General features: G+C 26.2%; 5 protein-coding genes across 5 annotated transcripts; 3 read left to right on the top strand and 2 right to left on the bottom strand.

The window, feature by feature from the left end:
- Positions 1-6,526: 6,526 nt before the first annotated feature.
- On the top strand, positions 6,527-7,130 carry OCT59_007294 (uncharacterized protein; the record flags this gene model as incomplete). The annotated part of the gene is made up of 6 exons (XM_066147756.1): positions 6,527-6,545; positions 6,634-6,667; positions 6,755-6,772; positions 6,837-6,870; positions 6,950-6,978; positions 7,061-7,130. 6 exons carry the CDS (start codon positions 6,527-6,529, stop codon positions 7,128-7,130), a joined length of 204 nt encoding a protein of 67 aa, XP_065998607.1.
- Positions 7,131-8,480: 1,350 nt separating this feature from the next.
- Positions 8,481-8,846, top strand: OCT59_007293 (uncharacterized protein; the record flags this gene model as incomplete). Its single annotated transcript, XM_066147747.1, has 1 exon — positions 8,481-8,846. The coding sequence occupies one exon, from the start codon at positions 8,481-8,483 to the stop codon at positions 8,844-8,846; it is 366 nt and encodes a 121-aa protein (XP_065998606.1).
- Positions 8,847-15,994: 7,148 nt separating this feature from the next.
- Positions 15,995-17,158, bottom strand: OCT59_007292 (cytochrome P450 monooxygenase 7). The gene is made up of 7 exons (XM_025314317.2): positions 16,999-17,158; positions 16,907-16,930; positions 16,763-16,807; positions 16,644-16,686; positions 16,466-16,558; positions 16,360-16,392; positions 15,995-16,300 (listed from the first exon to the last, which is right to left on the bottom strand). Exons 1-7 carry the CDS (start codon positions 17,115-17,117, stop codon positions 16,136-16,138), a joined length of 522 nt encoding a protein of 173 aa, XP_025185318.1. The 5' UTR covers positions 17,118-17,158; the 3' UTR covers positions 15,995-16,135.
- Positions 17,159-17,266: 108 nt separating this feature from the next.
- On the top strand, positions 17,267-19,122 carry OCT59_007291 (uncharacterized protein). Its single transcript, XM_025324594.2, has 3 exons — positions 17,267-17,385; positions 17,525-18,717; positions 18,797-19,122. Exons 1-3 carry the CDS (start codon positions 17,316-17,318, stop codon positions 18,878-18,880), a joined length of 1,347 nt encoding a protein of 448 aa, XP_025185317.1. The 5' UTR covers positions 17,267-17,315; the 3' UTR covers positions 18,881-19,122.
- Positions 19,123-19,571: 449 nt separating this feature from the next.
- On the bottom strand, positions 19,572-22,611 carry OCT59_007290 (uncharacterized protein). The gene has a single exon (XM_025309073.2). The coding sequence runs from the start codon at positions 22,242-22,244 to the stop codon at positions 20,364-20,366; it is 1,881 nt and encodes a 626-aa protein (XP_025185316.2). The 5' UTR covers positions 22,245-22,611; the 3' UTR covers positions 19,572-20,363.
- Positions 22,612-22,666: the final 55 nt, after the last annotated feature.

The following is a 22,666-nucleotide window of genomic DNA, read 5'->3' as shown; positions in this document are numbered from 1 at the left end:
AAGGGGGTGGGGGAGTCAAGCTCCAGATCAGGTCTATATATATCATGTAACATTTATATATCTAAATATAAATGTAAGTAATTTAATTATTTTTATATAATTATTATAATGCAATTATCTTAACTTCTAGTAATCCAATTTTAATAAACTTTTTTTTTTAATTTATAGTTCTCATTTAGCTTTACAAATCTAGAATTACAAAACAAAAAAAAGTTTATTCAAATTGAATCACTAGAAGCTAAGATATTTGTATTTAGTATTTACATTATAATAATTATTATAATACAATTATATTGACTTCTAGTGATCCAATTTTAATAAACTTTTTTTAATTTATAGTACTCATTTAGTTCTATAAATCTAGCTTTACAAAACAAAAAAAGGTTTGTTCAAATTGAATCACTAGAAGCCAAGATAATTATATAATACTAATTATTATGTATAATATTTAATATTTAATAGTAATAATTTTTTTAGCCAATCAGATTTCAATCAGGTAGGGGTGGGTTAAGGCTACTAATTGAGAGAAATCAGCTGATTTCTGGCATGTCCCTAATGGCAGTTCCTTTCTCGCTACTTGGTATTACTATCTAAACTATTATTAATTTTATATAACCATTTTTTTTCTTAATATTCCTCTTATAAAACTCTTGAACTAAGACCCCAAATATCTCTAAAACAGGTCATAAGTCACACTTTTAGTTCCAACATAATATAGTAACCTTTATCTTTATTAATATTATAAATTTTAGGGGTGTGCCAGAAATCAGCTGATTTAAAAGAAGGTGGGGGGAGTCAAGCTTCAGATCAGGTTTATATATATCACGTGACATTTATATATTTAAATATAAATATAAGCCGTAATTTAATTATTTTTATATAATTATTATAATGCAATTATCTTGACTTCTAGTGATCTAATTTTAATAAACTTTTTTTAATTTATAGCTTTTATTTAGCTTTACAAATCTAGTATTACAAAACAAAAAAATGTTTGTTCAAATTGATTGAATCATTACATTATAATAATTATTATAATGCAATTATCTTGACTTCTAGTGATCCAATTTTAATAAACTTTTTTTTTCAATTTATAGCACTCATTTATTTCTATAAATTTAGCTTTACAAAACAAAAAAAAGTTTGTTCAAATTGAATCACTAGAAGCCAAGATAATTATATAATACTAATTATTATGTATAATATTTAATATTTAATAGTAATAATTTTTTTAGCCAATCAGATTTCAATCAAGTAGAGGTAGGGGGTTAAGGCTACTAATTGAGAGAAATTAGCTGATTTCTGGCACTAATGCCATAAGTTACTTTAGAGAATACTGAGTATTTTAAAAACAAAGTGCAGAACTAATAGAAAAATAAAGAACAAATAATCTTTCAAAATTACAAATAAAGAAAAGCTAAGATTATAAAACCAAAACCCTCTATATAAATAATTACAGCTACTTCCCCAAATCTATTTCAAAATGGGTAAAGTTTACTATACTATACGTAATCTATTCAGCACTGTACATATTTCTAAAATCGGTAAAGAACCTCCAAGCTACTATTAGTACTATCAAAAACACACAAAATTCAATTTACCCTATTTGACCACATACTATGGATAACAAATCTACTTCACAAAAATCTCTGAGAACTTTTTAGTGTCATGCAGTCCAGCTAATGGAAAACTTTTTAATATCATACAATTCCCGAAGGGATATTCACCTTATTGTGAATGATTTTAAATGGAAAACATCCATCTCATTGTAAATGATTCTTCGACTTAAGATCTACTAGATAAGTCAATCTAATGTGACCATCTTGATCAACATATTACAAAAACTACGATACTTTTTCTGTCACTCCTCTTATCACCTGAGCAATGATCAATTTTCAAAATGTAACACTAAACTACAATGACAATCAAATTTTCCAGTATCCCCCACTCCTAAAGAAAATGATTACACCGAAAAAAAAACCAAAAAAATGAAAAGCAAAAAATAAAGTTATAAACCTCAGGAAAACTTGCAGTGCAATGAGAAAAATCTGAGTAAAAAATACTAAACATATACTACAACTCTGTCTCCTTATTTTAAAAAACCAAAAATCCTGTTAACAAACATCAACTTGCAAGAAATACGTTGGTTAGGACCCCGGATATCTCCAAAACAGGTCATAAGTCACACTTTCGGCAGATTGGCCCATTTTTCAGGGGCTCAAAAAATCGTTTTTTGTAAATATCTCGGCATCCAGTGGTCCAATTTTGATGAACTTTTTTTTAAATTGTATAGCTAAATGAGGGCTACAAAATAAAAAAAAGTTCATTAAAATTGAATTACTGGATGCCGAGATATTTACAAAAAACAATTTTTTGAGTTTCAGTAAAAAGGGGTGTTTTTGGCCAAAAGTCCATTATGATTTTTATATTAGATATCCGGGGTCCTCGTTGGTTGATGAACTTTTTCCAAGAAATAATGGTTTGGCCTGCGAACCACTTGGCCAGTTAGATTTTAAAGACATAGGAACTCAGACGTACTACTTTTCAACCTTTCATAAAGTCCAAAAGAACGTTCATATAAAACTGCCATCTTATATTATTATTGGTAACTCCAAGACTCATGATAACGGTCCTAACAGAACTGCTTACTTTTAATAGAGGTTACCCACAAGCCTAAGGTAAAAATTACATAGAAAAGTCAAAAAAACTGGTTGAATTTATAAGGTAAAATTCTTTATAAATTAAAAAAAGTAAATGTAATTCTGTGGTAAGTTTTTTTTATGTAATATAGTAAAATTAAACAGGATTTTAAAATGTAACTTGTAATTATAAGGTAAAATTTATGATTTCGTAAAATTTATTAGTATATACTATTTTTAGCATAAAGTTTATTATATGGACACATAAAATTTCATTACACAAATGCAGACACATACAAATTTATTACACAAATACGTAAAATTAAAAAAATAAATATGTAAAAAAGAATTTTTTATGGATATCTGTGTAATATAAAAAATTATAAAATAAAGTAAAGATCGTAAAGGGTGAGTGATTGGGGTGATAGGTGAGATAAATTAAAGTTATTTTTTTTTATTTTTTTTTTTGTCAAAAAATAATATATATATCTATAACTATTGATCAATTTTGAACTTATTTTAAATAGGAACTTTTTTACATTTTTTTAAAATAATTATATCTAAAAATTAAACCAATTTTAAAAGAAATAAAAAGTACTAAATGTATAAAATAAATTATGTTTTATATAATCTATAATTATAAATGTTACTGAACTTGTAAGGTAAAAATATATGTGATTTAAAAATGTAATTGGAAAGGTGGTAAAATTACTTAGTAGAAGGAAAATTTGGAGTAAAGTAAATTTACATATAAATCTTAAAAATTTTATGATGACATCTATTAGAAGTAAATGGGTCCTGTCCTAACTCAATATAAGCTGTAAGGAGTTTGGGTGAAACTAACACAGGTCGAAATACTAAAAATTGGCAAAAAAAATGGCGTGAAAAGCAGTGGTTATTCTTGGCTATTCTTGGCTGTTTTTAACTATTTGCGAATTAACCTATACTATTTGTAAATAGTTTATATAAATTTGCGAATAGTTTATGCAATTCTAGACATTTTTTTTGCCTGTTTTTGGTCATTTGACGTGTGTAAAGACCTCAGTAATAACTTTATAAAATGTCTAAAAGTCCTTTTACTATTACTCAAGATAAAAAGTCTTCATACTTTTTATTCATAACTTCATGGGAAAAATGGTCAAGAGACTAACAGAAGAGAAGATATGATTAGTGCTCACTGGTCAAAATAAAGGTTATCAGATACATATTGGATACCTGATATGTGTCTGATATGTATATGATATATCATATATGTGCGATATTTAATAATACTACACATATCAGATACTCAATATATGTAGTATAAATGTAAAAATTTGGGCATACATATTATACATATTAGATATATCGGTTATAATATATATAGCAAACATATCAGATACCTGATAGATTTTAATAAATATTGGACAGATATCACCTACTTATCAGACATGCCAATAGGTATTCTAAATATGTCATTTTATAAATTTATAATTTTTAATTTAGGTCGAATTTATAAATTTTTATAATTTCAATTTATTTATTTTATAGATAATTTAGGTCAAATTTATAATTAAATTTACAAATATGTAAAATAATAGTTATTATAAACAATTAAAATTATATGCATAAAACACAAATAAACCTCCTTTTATATATTAACCTATTATCAACAAATAACAATTATTTATTGATATTTAAAAGAAAGAAATAGAAATATTAGTAGTGTATTAGAGTAAAAGAAATATTAGTATGAAGTATTAGTAAAAGTAAAGGAAAATATTAGTATAAACGGTAGTAAAAATGTTAGTAAAAGAAATAGTTAGTAATAGAAAATATTAGTATGAACGTAATGTTAATAAAATATTAATAAAAAAAAATGTTAGTAAAAGGAAATATATTAGAAAACACTGGTCAAAATCAAAATTTTCGACTGTTAAGAGCTTTCGGCATAATTTTTGCCGATTGGTCATGTGATTCGTCACATTTTTTGACCAATGGCAAAAATCGGTAAAATCAATCACAAATCGACTGATACTGATTGTTAAACAAATACTTGTTCAATCTTTTGGTGAAAAATCAACTTATACCGATTGTTATATGAAAAATTGTTTCTTTAAGATCATTTAGTGAAATTATACTGATTGGTCATATAAATCAACACAATTTTGCCAAATTTGCCAAACGGTAAAAATCAATAACTAATTGGCAATAATTCGGCAAATCAGTTGGTAAATAACTGAAAATCATCAGATGATCTAGATCAACAAACTTTTTTAAACTTTTTGAACCTTTCGCTTGCTTCCCTCCTTTTCTTTATCCTTTCCCTTCATTTTCTTACACCTTAGTTCTTCATGTAAATGTACACATTGAATTTGGTAACTTTTAATTAAATCAAAAAAGTTTCAAAATTTTCTTTAAAAAACGTTTTTTAACATTAAAAAAACGTTTTATAACTAAAAAATGTTTTTTTAAATATTTTTTGTTTAGGGAATTAGTTCTGGCGTGATACGTTTCTTCGGTAAAGTTTCAAAAAATTTCGAAACTTTCTTAATTGCCGATCCGCCTAAAATCGGCACTGCGTTACTAATAAAATTTGGGGTTAAATTTGCCGACCGATGCAGAACACAAACTTCAAAAAAGGATATCTCATAGATGATATATTGACTATAAAAAAAAATCATATGATATACTGAAAAAATACTTGAAAAAAATGAATTTGCAAAAAAAAGTTATACATTCGTATGCAAAATAATGAGTTTACTATGCGCGCGCGTCAGATTTACACCTTAAAATATACAAAATTTCAATATTTCATTTTACTATATTGCATTATTTATAATAAAAACCTATAATTTTTAGCTTCTAAAGTTGTTTTTAAAAGCTTTTTTGAAATATTTTTATTATTAAAAACAGTGAAAGTTGAAGAAAACCAGTTACAGAAATATAATTATAAAATTTTTTGGCAAATATGACTTGTCATAAAATGAAAGAAAATATTGTTTTTATGATATTTCTATTTGTAAAATGGGTGAAACTTATTTCGCGCGCGAGATGCAAAAAATGCTTTTTTTTTATTATCGCTATTATCCCCGAATTTTATTAGTAATGCAGTGCCGTTTTTAGGCGGATCAGCAATTAAAAAAAATGTTTTTTTAACTAAAAAACGTTTCTTTTTATTTTTTTTTGCAAAGAAAATTGGTTTCAGCGTGGATACTGATATTTTAAGTAAGTTTCGAAACTCTTTCGAAACTTTCTTTTAAAAAAAAATGTTTTAACGTAAAAAATGTTTTTTTTGTTTTTTTTGCAGAAAATCAGCTCCGACATGGATACCAATGTTCCAGATAAGTTTCGAAAAAAAATTTTGAAACTTTATAAAAAAAACGTTTTTTAATATTAATAACGTTTTTTTTTCATTTTTGTATAGAAAATCAGCTCCAATAACGTGGACGCCGATATTCCAGGTAAGTTTCAAAACTAAAGTTTTGAAACTTTTTTAATAAAACGTTTTTAATAAAACGTTTTTTTATATTTAATTATAGGAATATCAGTTCCAGCGTAGATACTGAATCCCAAAGATAAGTTTTGAAAATTTTTGAAACTTTAATATAAAAAATGTTAATTTTTAACATTTTTTTTATTTTGTTGTAGAGATATCGGTTCCAGCGTGAATACCGTTTCCTTAAGTGAAGTTTCGATAGATTTTTGAAACTTACTTATTAAAAAAAATCATTTTTTAGCTAAAAAACGATTTTTTTTATATTTTTTTATAGGAAATTGGTTCCAGTGTGGATACTGTTTTTCCAGGTAAAAAAGTTTCAAAAGAATTTCGAAACTTTATTAAAAAACATTTTTTAATATAAAAAACGTTATTTTTTATTTTTTTATTGTAGGAATTCAGTTCCGGTATGGATGCCAATATTTCAGGTAAATAAAGTTTTGAAAGATTTTAAAACTTTATTAAAAAAAAACATTTTTAATATAAAAAATGTTATTTTTTTATTTTTTTTTGTAGGAATTCGGTTCTGGTATGGATACCGATATTCCAGGTAAAATTTCAAAAGATTTTGAAACTTTATTAAAAAAAAACATTTTTAATAACAAAAAACGATTTTTTTTATTTATTTTTTTTGCAGAAATTCAGTTCCAGTATGGTACTGTTTCCCAAGTAAAGTTTCAAAAAATTTTGAAACTTTTTTTTATTATATTTTTTTGTAGGAAATCGATTTCAGCGTGGATACCGATATTCCAGGTAAAGTTTTGAAAATTTTCGAAACTTATTTTTTTATTAAAGAATCGGTATACTAACCGTTTCTTTATTTTTTACTTAGGTTTTCTTTGGATTTTTGTTGAATAAACGGTAAGTTTATTTTCGAAACTAAATTTTTTTTTAAATAAAGGATGGTTTACTAACTGTTTTTTATTTTTTTTTGTTTTGTAAGTTTTCCAGATCTTTGTGGATTAGACTTTTATTGGGTCAGTAAGGATGGTGGTAAGAATGGTGATGAATAGTAGGTAATGTGGCGGGTGCGTGTAGTGAATGATGGAATAGTGGACGACGGATAGTAGATAGATTTAATATGTAATTTTAATATATAAAGCAAATTAATAAAATTTAATTAATAAATTGTTATTATAAATTAAAATTAGCTAAATATACTAAATATACAAAATCGGTAATAATTAAGTTGATTATTAACAATCGTCAAATTTGGTTTTACCGATTTGTTACTAATTTTACTGATCGATTTGTTGACAAGTGGCAGGCGTTATGATGCAAATCGCCTATAAAATTAGTTGCCGATTTTTTTGGTACTGATCGGCTAAGGTTAGACTAAATTTCGTCCAACATTCGGCAATTTAAAATTTTGCCGAAATGGACTATTCCGACCAGTGAAAACATATTAGGAAGAGAAGAAAAGAAGTGTTAAAAATATTAATAGTATAATAAAAAAGAAGAAAAATGTACCTTTGTATTTATTTTACACAAAACAATAAAATAAAATTTTAAGAGAAAAGAGTTAAGAAAAAAAAAATACGTGAAAAATAAATAAAAAAATCATATTACCACAGCATAGCGAACATGCTTATATCACCTTGCTGATCATTTGCTGATCATATTATATGTGATATCACACTAATTTTGAGACTTTATTCCAGGCCATAAATATTCTAAAAAATTATTTTAAATTGTTTTTTTAATAGTATAATATATTAATAATTTAGTATAAAAATTTTGTAGCAAAATAAAATGTGGCGCCAAAGTTAGCCTTAGGCCGAAATTTTCAATATTTGATATATATGCTGATCATTTCTTAATCGGACTTTGGAGCTTCGGGCGAAGCCACAGATGTTCGAGCGAAATTTGAAACTTTTACAATATATTAATTAGGTATTCAAGAATTAATGGCTAAAATAACCAAGAATAATTTTTAATAACCAAGAAGTTATCATTAAATAAAGACTTGCAATTGTTATAAGGTTAATAAGGTTAATTTTTGGCACATCTTATGAACTATTTTAAGAATTAATTCATTAACAATATAAAATAAATAAATAAAGTAAAATGATTAAAATTTATATGGTTCACTTTTTTATAAATAGTCCTTTAAAAAATTCACAAGAAATATTTATAAAATTAACATCATTTTCAATATAAAATATTATTATTCAATTTAATATAAAAAATATTATTTTTTTTAACTTAATACAAAATAACACTTTTTTAACTTTAAATTTCTGAAATTTTATTCAAAAAAAATGTCCTGCAATTTTAACTCAACTGATTGCAAAGAAGTAATTAGGACAATAACTAATAATACAAAAATTCCAATAACATAAAAAAAAACTATTTTAGTTGGCATGAAATTATGTCAAACTCACTATAATAAATTTATTATTAATGAGGCTTATAGCCTAAAACATAATGAAACTTGCTCTCATCCAAAGCATGATGAATATAAAAGCCAATCAAAAAATGCAAATAAGAGATCAAAAAACCTTAATCTTGAAAAGATACCAAAAAGATTAATACCAATTTTAAATTTAGATGAGACTGCTAAAATTTGTAGTTTGTGCAGAAAAAAAACAGATAATGATCCTGATTATAATATGTTAGAAGAATATACTGCACCAATTTCCAAAAAAAAGGATGATGATAATATTTTAACGAATGAAATCATACTTATTCATTTAGAAAAGATATTTTATATAATGGTGAAGAACTAAAACAATTTGAATCAGATTATCAAGAAATTATATCACAATTAACAATTACAGATGAAATTAGTTTAAGTAACAAAATTAAAAAAATGTCTAATATTCTTTATAAAAATCAAAGAATATTAAAACAAAAAACAATTTATGATTCTGATGAATTTAATAATATGTTAGAAACAGAAGATGATGTGATCCAAATAAAATTTGATACACAGTAAATTCAAATCAATAATAAGTTGTTTGAAAATTTTGAGCATATATTATTATGTAGAATTTTCCAATTTAAGTTAATTAACTTAACATAACAGTAAATATGCTATTATATTAAGTTAATTAACTGATTTGAAAATTACAAATTAACAATGTAATATATACTCAAATTTTATATACAGTTTAATATTGGTTTGAAATTACTGTATATAAAATTTTATTTGGATCGCATTACTATTGGATAACTTTTACTAATAGAAACTTTTAATTTTAATAAAAATGCTTAAAATTTAAAAGTTTCTACTAGTAAAAGTTATCCAATAGTAATGCGATCCAAATAAAATTTTATATACAGTAATTTCAAACCAATATTAAACTGTATATAAAATTTGAGTATATATTATTATGTTGAATTTTCCAATCAAAGTTAATTAACTTAATTATTGCGAAGTGATAAAATTGATTAAATGATCAACAAATGATCTACAGATGATCAGCAAAATTGTGATAAAATCGGGATGTTCGCTATACTTATTACCACATGATTAACAATAATTATTAATTTTATTGGCTATTTAAGTAATTACCAATTTTAAACTGGCTAGTATTTAATAAAAATGCATTTATACTATTTATATTAGAATTACATTGCAAGTAAAACTCTTTGTCACTTTAAATAATATAAAACCATACATTTCTACTTATATATACCAATTAGTCATAAATCGTTTACCTATCAATAACCTATTGGCCACTTATCATACATATCCAGTCAACATATTAAATCCTGATTCTTCACTGATAAATATTCATTTAGAATCTTCTTCCTTCGCCTATTCAACTTACAGTTCGTATTATTATCCAAAAAGTCACATTCCTAAAGAAAAAAAAAGGGAACATTAATAACATTCCTAATCTAAAAAAATACCCTTCTATTCTACTTACTATCAGTCCTATTCTAAAATTCAGTATTCAATAGCTGTAAACAAGAGTCTCTAAAAATAAAAAAGAAAGGGAACATCAGTAACATTTTCAATTTAAAAAAAATCTCTCTCTCATTCAACTTACAGTTCATATACAAATCTCCTCTTGTATTCACCATTCCAGAGTTTTGGGCTGAAATTGAAGTTCAGGAGCAGAACCCTGCCTACTACTAAGATATGTTACCAGTAAAAATTCACTTTCATATGAAACCTTACTTTAGGATTTGCTTAAATTCTATTGGTTAATTGACTAAAAAGGAAAAAAATCATAACAATGTAACATAAAATTTTCTTTTATAATAGGATCTTCAAAGAGTTTTATATGTAAACCTTACCTTAGACTACAGGATGACCTATCTTAATAGTAGGTAGGGTCCTCCAGGAGCCCATCTCTAAAGAAAAAAAGCAAAAAGAAACATTAATAACATTCCAAAAATAAAAAAAATATGAATCCCTTCCTATACTCACCACCAGAGTTCTAGGCCAAAATTTAAGTCCAGGAGCTTGTTCTTAAAGTAAAAAAGCTTCAAAAATAAAAAAAATATGAATCTCTTTCTGTACTCACCATTCCAGAGTTTCAGATTGAAATTGAAGTCCAAGAGTCTGTCCCTAAAGTAAAAAAGTGAAAAGGAATATTAGTAACGTTCCAAAAATAAAAAAAAATATGAATTCCTCTCCTGTATTCACCATTCCAGAATTCCAGGCTGAAATTAAAGTCCAGGACCCATTTTTAAAGTAAAAAAGCGAAAAGGAACGTTAGTAATGTTCCAAAAATAAAAAAAATACAAATCCTTTTCTGTACTTACCATTCCAGAGTTTCAGGCTAAAATTGAAGTCCAGGAACTCATCCCTAAAGTAAAAAAGCGAAAAGAAACGTTAGCAACATTTCAAAAATAAAAAAAACATGAATCCCTTCCTGTACTTACCATTCTAACGGTAACTAATAGTTTAAATATTGGGTTTTGGTAAATGATAATTTACATATTTTGAGATGTAACAAATCAGGTACCCGATATGTAAAAATGCCCGTTATATATCTAATTAGTCACTGATATATAGGTACCTGATATATATCTGATAGTATCGATTTTGACCTGTAGATTATTATCTTCATTTTCTTCAAGATAAATCCTACACTTTACATCCCTATATAAATCATATCTTCTTTCTTTCATAATCTTTAAAGTTAATAGTAAATTGTTTGTAAGTTTCAAATGTTTAATAAAGTTGTTGTTTACTGATAATATTATATATACAGTTAAGTCCTGTATTTTTTTAAATAATGTTTAAGTGACTTTCTTTTCTATTATATAAGTTGTGTCTTGAAAAATTGTTCTGTATGTACAGTTGAAAGACTATATTGTCTCTAATGCAGCTTTACATATATTATCTATAAATTTCCTAATATGTTTATCAACTTTTTTACCATCCTAATATAAATTATATTTTAAGTCTTTTTGTTATGTATTTAGTGAAAATGTCAATTAGTCACCAATCATTTACTAATCAGCTACCAGGATCCCAGACAATTATAATAATAGAGGTTATATCTGTGATACTAATAAAAATTCGAAAAAAATATACATAAATTTAGTCATTTTATTATACATTTTTATCCTATAACCTTTATATAATACTAAAATATACTTTTTTATCATATGACATTAATATATATTTACGTTAAAATTTTTGTATATCAATATTATATATGCTAATCATCTTTAAAATAGAATAAATTTAGATATCACCTCTATATAATGTTTAAAATCCAGCAAATCAATAAAATACACACTATTTTATCAGGTAAAATTTATGCTGTATGATAAAATTTTATGATAACTATGTTATTTACAAGATCAAAATAAATATCAATTTTACAACAAAAAAATCATGTGTAAAAATCCCAAAATTTTCAAAAATTAAAATAAAAATTATCAAATCTATTACTAGAAATCAAAAGCGAAAATTGCCATCAAAGATCAAAAATAAGTTTACTAAAAGATTAAGAATGAAAGTTATACCACCAAAGAAGTACAAAATTATTGCCAAGATATGAAATCTAAGTACTTTTCAAGCTGAAATTTGGATTTTCCTAAAAAAAAGAAAGAAAAAAATAAAACAAAAAAAAAAGCTAATTACCAAAGTCTGAGGTCCTATGATTGCAAAATTTATGCCAAGGTCCATAAAAAAAAAAGTAAATTAATAATGTTTTAAAATCAAAAAATGCTAAAATGAGAGACATTTATTGCAATTTTAAAATCAATAACAAAGTTCAAGTTAAAATATTCCTAAATAAAAGAAAGAAAATCCATTAATAATGTCTTTAAATAAAAAAATAACGCCAAAACAAAAAAGAAAAAAGAACTCAAATCTACTTGTAACTTGGGCTTTGAAGTTCAGCCTACTCTAAAAAAAAGAATATTATATAAGTTTATGTTTACAAAAAAACACAAAAATAGTAAAAAAATTTGAGAAATAATACCTTCATACATTTTCCATACTTATAATTTCAAAAATCTGTACCAATATTCAGAATGTTTTGTCATAAAAAAAGAAAAGGAGAAAGAATATTATATATTTCAAGTAACAAACGTAAAAATAATGAAACTTCCACTATTCCTATTTATGATTTTAGACTTTATGCTATTAATACTATTCTAAAGAGAGGAGAGGAGAAAAAAAAAATTTCAAAATAAAATTTTTTCTTCATACGTCACAAAATCAAGATTTCCACCAATAAAAACCCATAATGTAACAAGTGATATTATCACAAGTATGATAAAAAGCAAAATATTAACTGTTAAAATATACATTTTTATAATAAATTTATATATGACCTTGAATTTTTATCTGAAATTTTATACTTTTTTTTACTATAACCTATTTTTGTAATATACTATTTTTGCATATAACATTTTCTTAAAATATACGTTTTTTTTCATATAACCTGCTCATTTAAAATACAAAATTTTATACTTATTTTACATATGACCTCTATTATAATTATCTCGATCCTCACTATCGATTGGTAACTAATTGGTAACGATTGATGCCTAATTTTTTATTTTTTAATCTAAGTTATTCTAAATGATATGCCTCTTCAGACCATCTTGAGTTCAGAAATATTACAAAGAAAAGAAAAATAAAAAAAGTTTATTATTAAAGCAAAAAATAAAAATAAAAATAAAAAAATAAAATTTTATTATTTAGAAAAAAAATAATTATAGACCATTGCAAAAAGAGTTTTCTTAAATTAAACAATAAATTATATATATTAAATAATTATTCTATATGTAAATTTACAAAAAGAGATTTGTTTAAAGTCAAAAAGGCTGTTTTTTAGATAATTTTTAATAAAAATGCAAAATTTGATTTTTAGTTTTATTTATTAAAATATTTATTATTTAAATTGAAAATTATACATTTGTATTAGATCAAATAATTTTTATAAATACAGAAATTTCTGTGAAGTTCTTATTTATAATAAAAATATATTTGAAAGAAAATTAAGTTCTTAATAACATCAGGAAATTTTTTAGGGTGCAGATCTGCACAGTTCTGTGATTTTATAATTTCTGCATAATTTTTTAATGAAGATTGATGATGATTTGTATTATTTATATTTTACTTAATTTATTATCAAGTATTAATTCTAGAAATGCAATTTTATTACCATTAGATTCATTTTGTTAAGACGATTCCAATGAACTATATTTCATCCTTTTCTGATCATTAGATCAAAAGTTAGCAAACTGTGATGGTATTTGGTGAAAATATCAATCAGTCTAATCGGTCACCAATAAGGTTGCTTGCCGAAACCTAGGGGTTTAGGCAAGATGGCGTTTCGCCGAAAAGCGAAATTCTGCTGAAACTATATTAAAGTTATATTAAAAAACTGGCGAAACTTTGGAGAAAGGCGAAACTGCCGAAACTTATTATAAATGCCGAAACTGCCGAAACTCTGCCGAAACTATAATAAATCTATAGTAAAATTTTGACGAAACTAATCGTAGGATTTTGAAGAGGTTTAGACAAGCAACTTTAGTCACCAATCAGTTAATTGATTGGTAACCTGATGCCTGATTTTTCACTTTTCAACCTGTGTAAGCAAGTCTAAAGATAACAACAAGATGTGAACACTTTTAAGCAACTTTTATTAAATGGAAAAACTGAATTTTTGACATAAAAAAAGCTACTAATGAACTTTTTATTAATAAAAACTTTGTGGAATTTTACATACTAATATTCTTTATACTAACAGGCTCTCATCCTTTAAAATACTTGATCAAACTATTAAAAAGTACTTGAAAGCTTCTTAATATAAGAAATATTTATTCAAAGTTTACCTTTAGAATAATTTTACTAGTCTATTGAAATATTTCAAATGCGAATCTTTGATATTTTTTTTATTAAAATTCATGAAAACAATATAGCTACACTTTCTGATTAAACAACAACAAAAATTACTAATTAAAATACCTTTTGATGATTTTTGAATTAGATCATATATTCTTTAAACATATTTTTAAAGACTTTTCAGTAGTATTGCTGCTTGAAATTTATTTAAAGATAAAATTTAAAAATCTGAAATTCAAATACTTTATTTTAATGAAAAAATTGGTAAATTTGAAATTTTTCTAATTATAATTAATTTCAGAAAAGTATAAAACCAGTTTAGACAATTAAGTTTATTATAAAAAATAGTTTTAGATTGAATTTTGATTAAATTAAAATTTTGAAAAAAAAATTTTGGCAAGCATCCTTACTTTTTAGAATCTTTTGATGATATACAAATAATTACTGAATTTGATACTCCTTTTCCTTTTTGTATTACTTTAAACTAGATAAATAATTTTGGATTTTCCAATAGCTTTAATGGTATTATCTATAGCTTAATATTTACCTGATATTGTAAAATTAATTTTGAATTTATTTTTAAATAACTTTCAAGTACACGTTTAGACTTCATTTTTGGTTATTTTTTACTTTAAGGAAGAAGAAGAATTGTGACAAACTTTCCTATAAATATAGTATTTTTGTTTTCCAGTATTTTTGTGCAAATTTTTATAAAATTTATATTTTTTTTTATTTATATTTCATTTATTTTTTGTTTTATTTTTTCTTTTTACTTTATATTATAGATAGAGCTGTTATGTGGTTTGATAGGTATTGTGAATTTATGATTAGATTTTCAGTGGGATGTTTATATTAAAAATCAGGGTTTTATTTGATGGATAGCTTTCATATCTCTATATACCTTGATGACCAATATAACTATAGGCCTATTAAATTTATTATTTTAATGCATCATGAGGAAGTAGTTAAAGTCCAAAAAGGACTTCAGTCCAGTCTTTTTATTGTTAATTCTATTGGATCCTATAGAGTAAAGGTGAACCTCTTTATGAAGTTTACTTGGATTTGGTATTATTTTGAACTTAGTGAAGTGTTTCAGGAAAAATCTTTTTTTATCATGGTGCAATAAGTCCTGTAAATCCTTCACATAAAAAGAGAGGCTTTTGTTAAGAAAGATCATTTATACATGTATCTTACTCTCTGAATGTAATTTCCACCTGACAGTACACATGTAAGTATTTTTTAATATGACGAGTAGTTGGTTAGTTAATAATATTAGGATCTTATTATATAGGTTTTTACATTTATGTAATTTCTATACTTTTAACTCTTAATAAACTAGTGAATGTGCTGCGTTTAAAAAAAAATTATTTAATTTAATATTAATCTTATAAAATTAATAAAATCAAACTGGTTAATAGACAATCACCATTCACCACTGGTAACATTTTATATTAAATATTTATTACAAAATTTCAATACTTATTAAGAATAACACAATTTTTTTTCAAAATTGCAAAAATTAAATTCATAAATTATATTTTAGAACAAATATGAATATTTAAATATTAATCTTTTATTTTCTTTTATAAAAAAGCAGATGTAACTTCTGTAAGTAAATAAAATAGTTTGAAACCTATTTATTATTTTTTTAATTTTCTTTTTAAAAAAAACAATAATTTATAATCTATTTGTAAATGTATATGATTATATGATTTACAAAAATAATATAATTATGTACTGGATATATATTTAATATTGGCCACATTCTGTTATAACTACTTGTAACTTAGGTCGATTTCCAGGTCCAGTAGAAACATTCTCAATTTTTCTTAATGTAAGTAATCCATCAATAAGTTTTCCGAAAACCACATGTTTTCCATCAAGAAAATCACATTTAGCACATGTAATAAAAAACTAATTCTTAAATTAGTACAAATATAATAAATATATTGATAATAATTTCAAACAAATACCTGACATCCATTTGAATTTGGGCCACTATTTGCCTAATTATAATGAGTCAAAGAATCATATTAAATAAGGTAAAATAAAGAAAAAATAGTAATCTTTAAAATTTACCATCGAAAGTAATCCGGGACCAGTATGTTTTAATTCAAAATTTTCGTCTGGGAATTTTTCTCCATATATACTAAATGATCCAGTCCCATCGTTCTAGATAAGATATGAATATTCTTTTAATTTAAATTATAAATCATTATAACAAACAAAATAATAAATCAAGATCAACTTAAATTACCTTTACGAAATCACCACCTTGGATCATAAAATCTTTTATAACTCTTTAATTAAACATATTTAACAAAATGAAATCAATCAAATGTTTGTAGTAATTTATTTGCAAGAGGAATTACTTACCTATGAAATTGCGCATTTTTATAACCTTGCGGAACCCCATTTTTTCTATAAATTGATTTATACAAAGTTAGAAGAACGAAAAGAAAATTCATTGTTCAAGCAATAAAATTGTAACGTTTAATGTTAAGAAAACATTATACTTACTTGAATTCTCCTGTACATAATTGTCTATAAAATATGTAATCAATTGAACGAACTTAAATAAACTTTCAAACAACCTTACCAAATTCATTTACCTAAAATTCTCGGCAGTTTTAGGTACGACATCCGCAAATAATTCCATTTTCATTCTACCCGCCGGTTGGTTTCCGATCGAAATATCGAAAAATACTATAGGGTTTTCTTTTTCCGACATTTTTCGTGTTGAAAATGGAAAGAATTTAGGACTAAAAAATTTATCGGCAATTTGTACAAAAATCAAAATCAAAATATCACGTGAAATCACGAATGACGTAATCAAAAATTAAATCAGCCAAAAACAAAATCACAAAATAATAACGGTTAAACATTTCACAATTTTTTTCGTGACTTTTAAAAACATACGATTTTTAAGATGCCGCGACCCTCAAAACCAATTAAAAGAAGTATATTAGAAAGCAGGAATGCAAAAATTACAAAAAATGGTAAATATTTTTTAATAAATATAAATATAAATATTGTAGTATTTTTCTCAGGGCCTTAGGGCTTGTCAGCATAAATATAAATATAAATATTGTAGTAATAATGTATAATATAAATTATCTATAATTTAAATTTTTACAGAAAGAGACTCCGAGAACACGAAATTTGAAGCTTCAGAAGCAGTTTCATCAAGAGATGAAAAAATAAATGATGGACCAGTTTTTAACCTTGTGTTGACACCAGATATATTAAATGATCTTGAGAATTCTTCTTTGGAAAGAAAACTTATCCTGTCCACAAGATTTAATTCTGGTAGAAGTTCCCCCCCTATTGAAATTTCATCTTCATCTGGCGATGAAGAATTTTTCTATCATTTATCATCATCTAGAGAAGTGGGACGTTCATTTCCCGCCAAAGCATTGTCTTCATCGGAAGATAATAAGAAATCTTTACTGGGAGAAAATAGCTCATTAACAAATTCAAATGAATTGTCTCAAGGGCAAAATTTATCAACACCCAAAAGACATAAAAGAAAAGTATTTTTAATTAAACAGAAACCGAAAAAAGAGATTGAAACGAACAGCGAAGACAACGATAGCGATCCTTTTGGGTTCAGAAAAGCTGAGAAAAGGAACATGGAAAGAAAAGGTCAAAATAAATTTGATAAAATTTCGGATTGTTCCGAAAAATTCGAAGTTACCACCACTATTAATAAATATAGCCAATATATTGATAACGTTCCGAGTGAAATGATTTCTCAGAGCATTTCACTTAATAAAGAAAATGACGTCAATGGTTCTGGTGACCTTTGTGAAATTGATAAAAAAGACTGGAAGAGAAGTCAGGAGAACAAAGAATATAATACTTCAATCGAAAACAGAAAAGATGATAATCAGGTTGATAATGATAATAATCAACCTATACATGATGAGGATCACCTTTCAACAGACATTGATAAAGAGTCTTTGGAAGTGACTCCCTTAAAAACTGCAAGAGATAAAAATAAAAAGGAGGAAAAGAAATTGCCAAATGCTACGCCTTCGAAATTAAGAAAAATTTCAAATATTACAAAAACTGCAGACTTAGTAACTCTCTTACCTCCTCGTCGTCGGCAACGTGCATCTAAAAACAAGATTAATGATTATAGCAATACTCAGTCTGATGATGGGGGGGAAGTAGTGTCTCTTTGTGAGGAGGAAAATTCAAACTATAAGAAAACACAAAAACGAAAATTACAAGAATTACTAAAAATGCAAAATGAGAAGAGTGAAAAGAAAAAGACTAGAAGGATCAAGAAGGGACCTTTCACTTGTGAGCCAAAAGAAATAGATGAGGTAAGAGGGATAATTAAAAAATTCTTTTAAAAAGAAAGAAACGGAAGGAACTTACATTAATGACCCTTTAATATTCAAGAAAATCAAACAAGAGCACACGAAACGTATTCGACATACAGAAGAGATTGATAGTTTTGTGCTGGTCGAGGAAATCGTTTACTAATCAACCCAAGAAAATCAATTTGAAATAATTAGTTTCTTTCATTGTCGCAAAAAAATGAAGAGATTGAAAACTTATAAGTTGAAATTATATGTATTTTAAAGTAAAAATTAGATGGGCATTTATATGGTTGGGCATATAATTAACGAATACCATCTGGCAATTAAAGTGAAAAATAAAGTAAAATGTTCGATAGAAATCTTCGTACAATAAAATTAATCAATAAAAACTGCTTTGAACAATAAAACTGCGTTTGTATAAATAAAACAAAACTTGTATAATTGATATTTGAAATGAATAACTTTAGGCAAAATATCAATTGATTAAATCTCAAAATTAAAAAAAAAAAATTAAGGCAATTATTAACTAAAAATATAATTGAATAATAATAATTAATTGAAGCTGTTTTTTTTTTTAAGAAAAAAAAAATAAAAAAAATAATAAAAAAAAAATAATAAGGCTATTATTTTATCCTTTTTTAATATATTTCCTTTGTATATTTTGAAAATTTTTATAGGTATGTAATAATAAAATGCAATCTATGACCAACCAGGGCTTTATAAAAAAAAAGAAAAAAGAAAAAAAAAGATCATCAAAATAAAATTAAAATCAAATAATACAATATATTTCTTTTAAAAAAAGGTTTAATTAAGTCAACAGGGTAAAAAAAAGTATATATAATGAAAACGAAAAAAAAGCTAAAAAAAGATAGGACATAAAAAAGAGGGGGAAGCTTATAATTAGATACAAGGAAAACGAAATCAAATATAAGGGAAAATTTGGTATGATCAAAAATAATTATGTAATTTAGTTAATTAGAGTGATCGAAAAGAAATGAAAGATCGAATAAATTAACCATTGGAATAAACTGAAAATAGATCACTCTATTCAACTAAAGAAAAGAAAAAAACTATGAAACCTAAAAAAAAAGTGAAAAGGGAATGGGTAGAAAAAAATGAAATTATTACCATCTATATAATATTACTTAAAGAACTTTGAAAGGATCAGAAAATTAAACATTGTTCGCCATTTTTTTTAAGAAAAAAAATAAAAATAGAAAAAAAATCCCACACCCATTATTTGAAATATTATAAGATCACCCAAACAATCCAATAGACCAACGGGTCATAGAAACAAATTTTTTTGAAAAAAAGGTAGAACAGCCAATCATCGTATAATATATAAAAAGGATAAACTTTAAAACAATTTTTTAATAAAGAGGCTTCAGAAGACCGAATAATAAAAGGAGAGGGATATATATATATAATGCAAGAAAGCGAAACTTTATATTATATAGCTATAAGAAAAATAAGGATGAGATCAAAAGGAAACCCTCAACCATAAATTCCACCCTTAGCGAGACCAAATTTTTCTCTATCTACTTAATAATACTAAAGTAAATGAATAACTAAGAAAACAAAAAGAAATAATACTTAATATTCCTCAAGTACAAAGTATTCGTAAGGTTCTTACTAACCACTTTCCATTATTCATCTACTTCTTCACCGACTTCGTCGTCAACGCCATCGATATTTCCTGCTTCTGAATCACCTGCATGAAGAACTCTAGCATCGGATTCTCCGTTGTTGCGTCCTTTAGTCTTTCCGCCCGTACCATTACTTGAGCTAGCAGAAGCATTTCGTGGAGGATTGCCACAACGATCCTTGCCATAGTTGATACGAAATTTTTTATATTCTTCTTTCGACTTTATATTTTCAATGGCTTTCATGGCAGATGTGATTGAAGTAAAATTGACAAATCCACAGTTTTTTTCCTTAAGAATATTAACAAGTTCAATTTCACCAAATTCAGAAAAGTCTCTCTTAAGTTTTTCTTCACTCATATTGTCATCAATTTGTCCAACATAAACGTTTCGAGAGGCACTTTGAGTATTAACAGCCAGTTGAATATATCCCGGTAAAGGTCCTGGATTTTTCCCCCAGCCAATCTTAAGGCGGCGATTCTTAACCATAACTCCTGCTTGTTGAGCCAAATACATAAAACTATTGGCAGAGTTAGGGTCAATAAAAGTGATAAAAGCTATATGTTTTTCTGGCATATACCGAATTTGTTGAAGAATTCCACCTCGAATGACATTACATATTTCTTCGCAAGATGTATCTGGATGAATATTGCCAAGATAAATCGTACGATTACCAATAGCGGAACCAGAAGTTGCACTACCAGCCGCAGATGAAGCAGAAGAGAAAAGGGGACTAGTAGGACTTCTTAATTCAGAGCCATTATCAAGATGACTAGTAGCGGCAACAACTGCATTTTGATATGGATCAAAACTCGCGAAACCCATATTACTGAAACTTTGAAAATTAAGTCCGGTTGGAAACGCATATTGGGTCGTCCCATTTCCTATATTAGGTCTCTGAGCACATCGATCCTTTCCATAATTTACCTTTTTATTGGCATATTTAGATTCAGTTGGCAAGCTTTGTACAGCTTTCATGGCACTAGCAATAGTCAAGAAATGAACAAAACCAATGTTCTTTTCTCTAACAATCTTGACGGTATCAATAGGGCCATATTTAGACAAATCTTCTCGTAAAGTACTTTCTGTGATTGTTTCATCTAAGTTACCCAGATAAACGTTACGCGTAGCATTTTGAGTAGAAACTGCAACTTGAACATTTACAGGTACCGGAGAAGCTTTACCCCACCCGACCTTCAATTCTTGCCCTTGGATAAGAATTTTGCGAGTTGAAGCATCTTGATAAAAATTCATAGCTGCAGCACCATCCATAAACGAAATAAAAGCACAACTTTTATCAGCAAGTATACGGACCGATTCTATTGGGCCAACTCTAACTTGATTAAGAATTTCGTCAACTGGTGCGTCCGGAGGAAGATTTCCGAGATAAACGGTTCGACCAGTTGCATTTGTAGGAGCAGCGGCGACGGCAGTTTGTTGGTAAGAAGTGGGAAACTGTGCGGCGGAAAACGCCCCAGAAAATTGAGGAACCATGCTACTGACGTTGGGAGTATATTGACTCATTGAGGTAGCGTATTGCGATTGGTGATATCCGCTCATGGTTGCAAAGTGGCCGGCAGTATGACCTGGATGATGGTGAAAACCAGCTGTACCTTGAGAGTATGAAGGGTTACCCATCATCATAGCTGATGGACCAACAGGAGGAAAATGACTGTATAAATCACTATTTGAAGAACCTTGTACAAGGTCACCTCTCATACCTCCACCCAAAGAGTAATTGTTACCGCTGTAAGCGCTTTGTCCAAAACGTGGTTTTTTCTGGTTGTTATCGTGGCTTTGATTTCCGTAATCGTTAGGACGTTTCATTGTTGATTTGTCAGTATAACTCTCAGTCCCAAATCCTTCCGAATGGGAGAACAACATAAACACAAGTAATAAATGTAAAGGTCGTATTGGTGGAAAAAGACCGTCAAAAATTGAGCTCGTATCCTCGAACTCTATTAAAAGGAACAATAAAAGTGAATGACCCCTAATATAAAGTTTCTTTTGATGAACCTATAAGAAACGCTTGGGGATTTTTTTTTTTTTCGAAAAAAATTTTTTTTTTTGATGTGTATGTGATCAATCTGAAAGCTAGTCTTCAAAGACCCCTAAATTTTGTACAACTATTCGTCACAAATCGGTAAATTTCGGCAAGAAAAGTTATTCGTTAATTGGCCAGCATTAAACAAACTTATCAATAATTGGACATGCAAATAGCAAATATTTACAAATAAGTTCCCAAATTATTCAAATTATCCGATCTAAATTATTAAATTTTAAATTCTAGTAGAGTTTCATTGAAC

The sequence above is a fragment of the Rhizophagus irregularis genome, chromosome 15 (assembly GCF_026210795.1).
Source record: "Rhizophagus irregularis chromosome 15, complete sequence".
Lineage (NCBI taxonomy): Eukaryota > Fungi > Glomeromycota > Glomeromycetes > Glomerales > Glomeraceae > Rhizophagus > Rhizophagus irregularis.
Note: the sequence above shows the minus strand (reverse complement) of the source record. Positions and strands in the feature narration are given on the sequence as shown.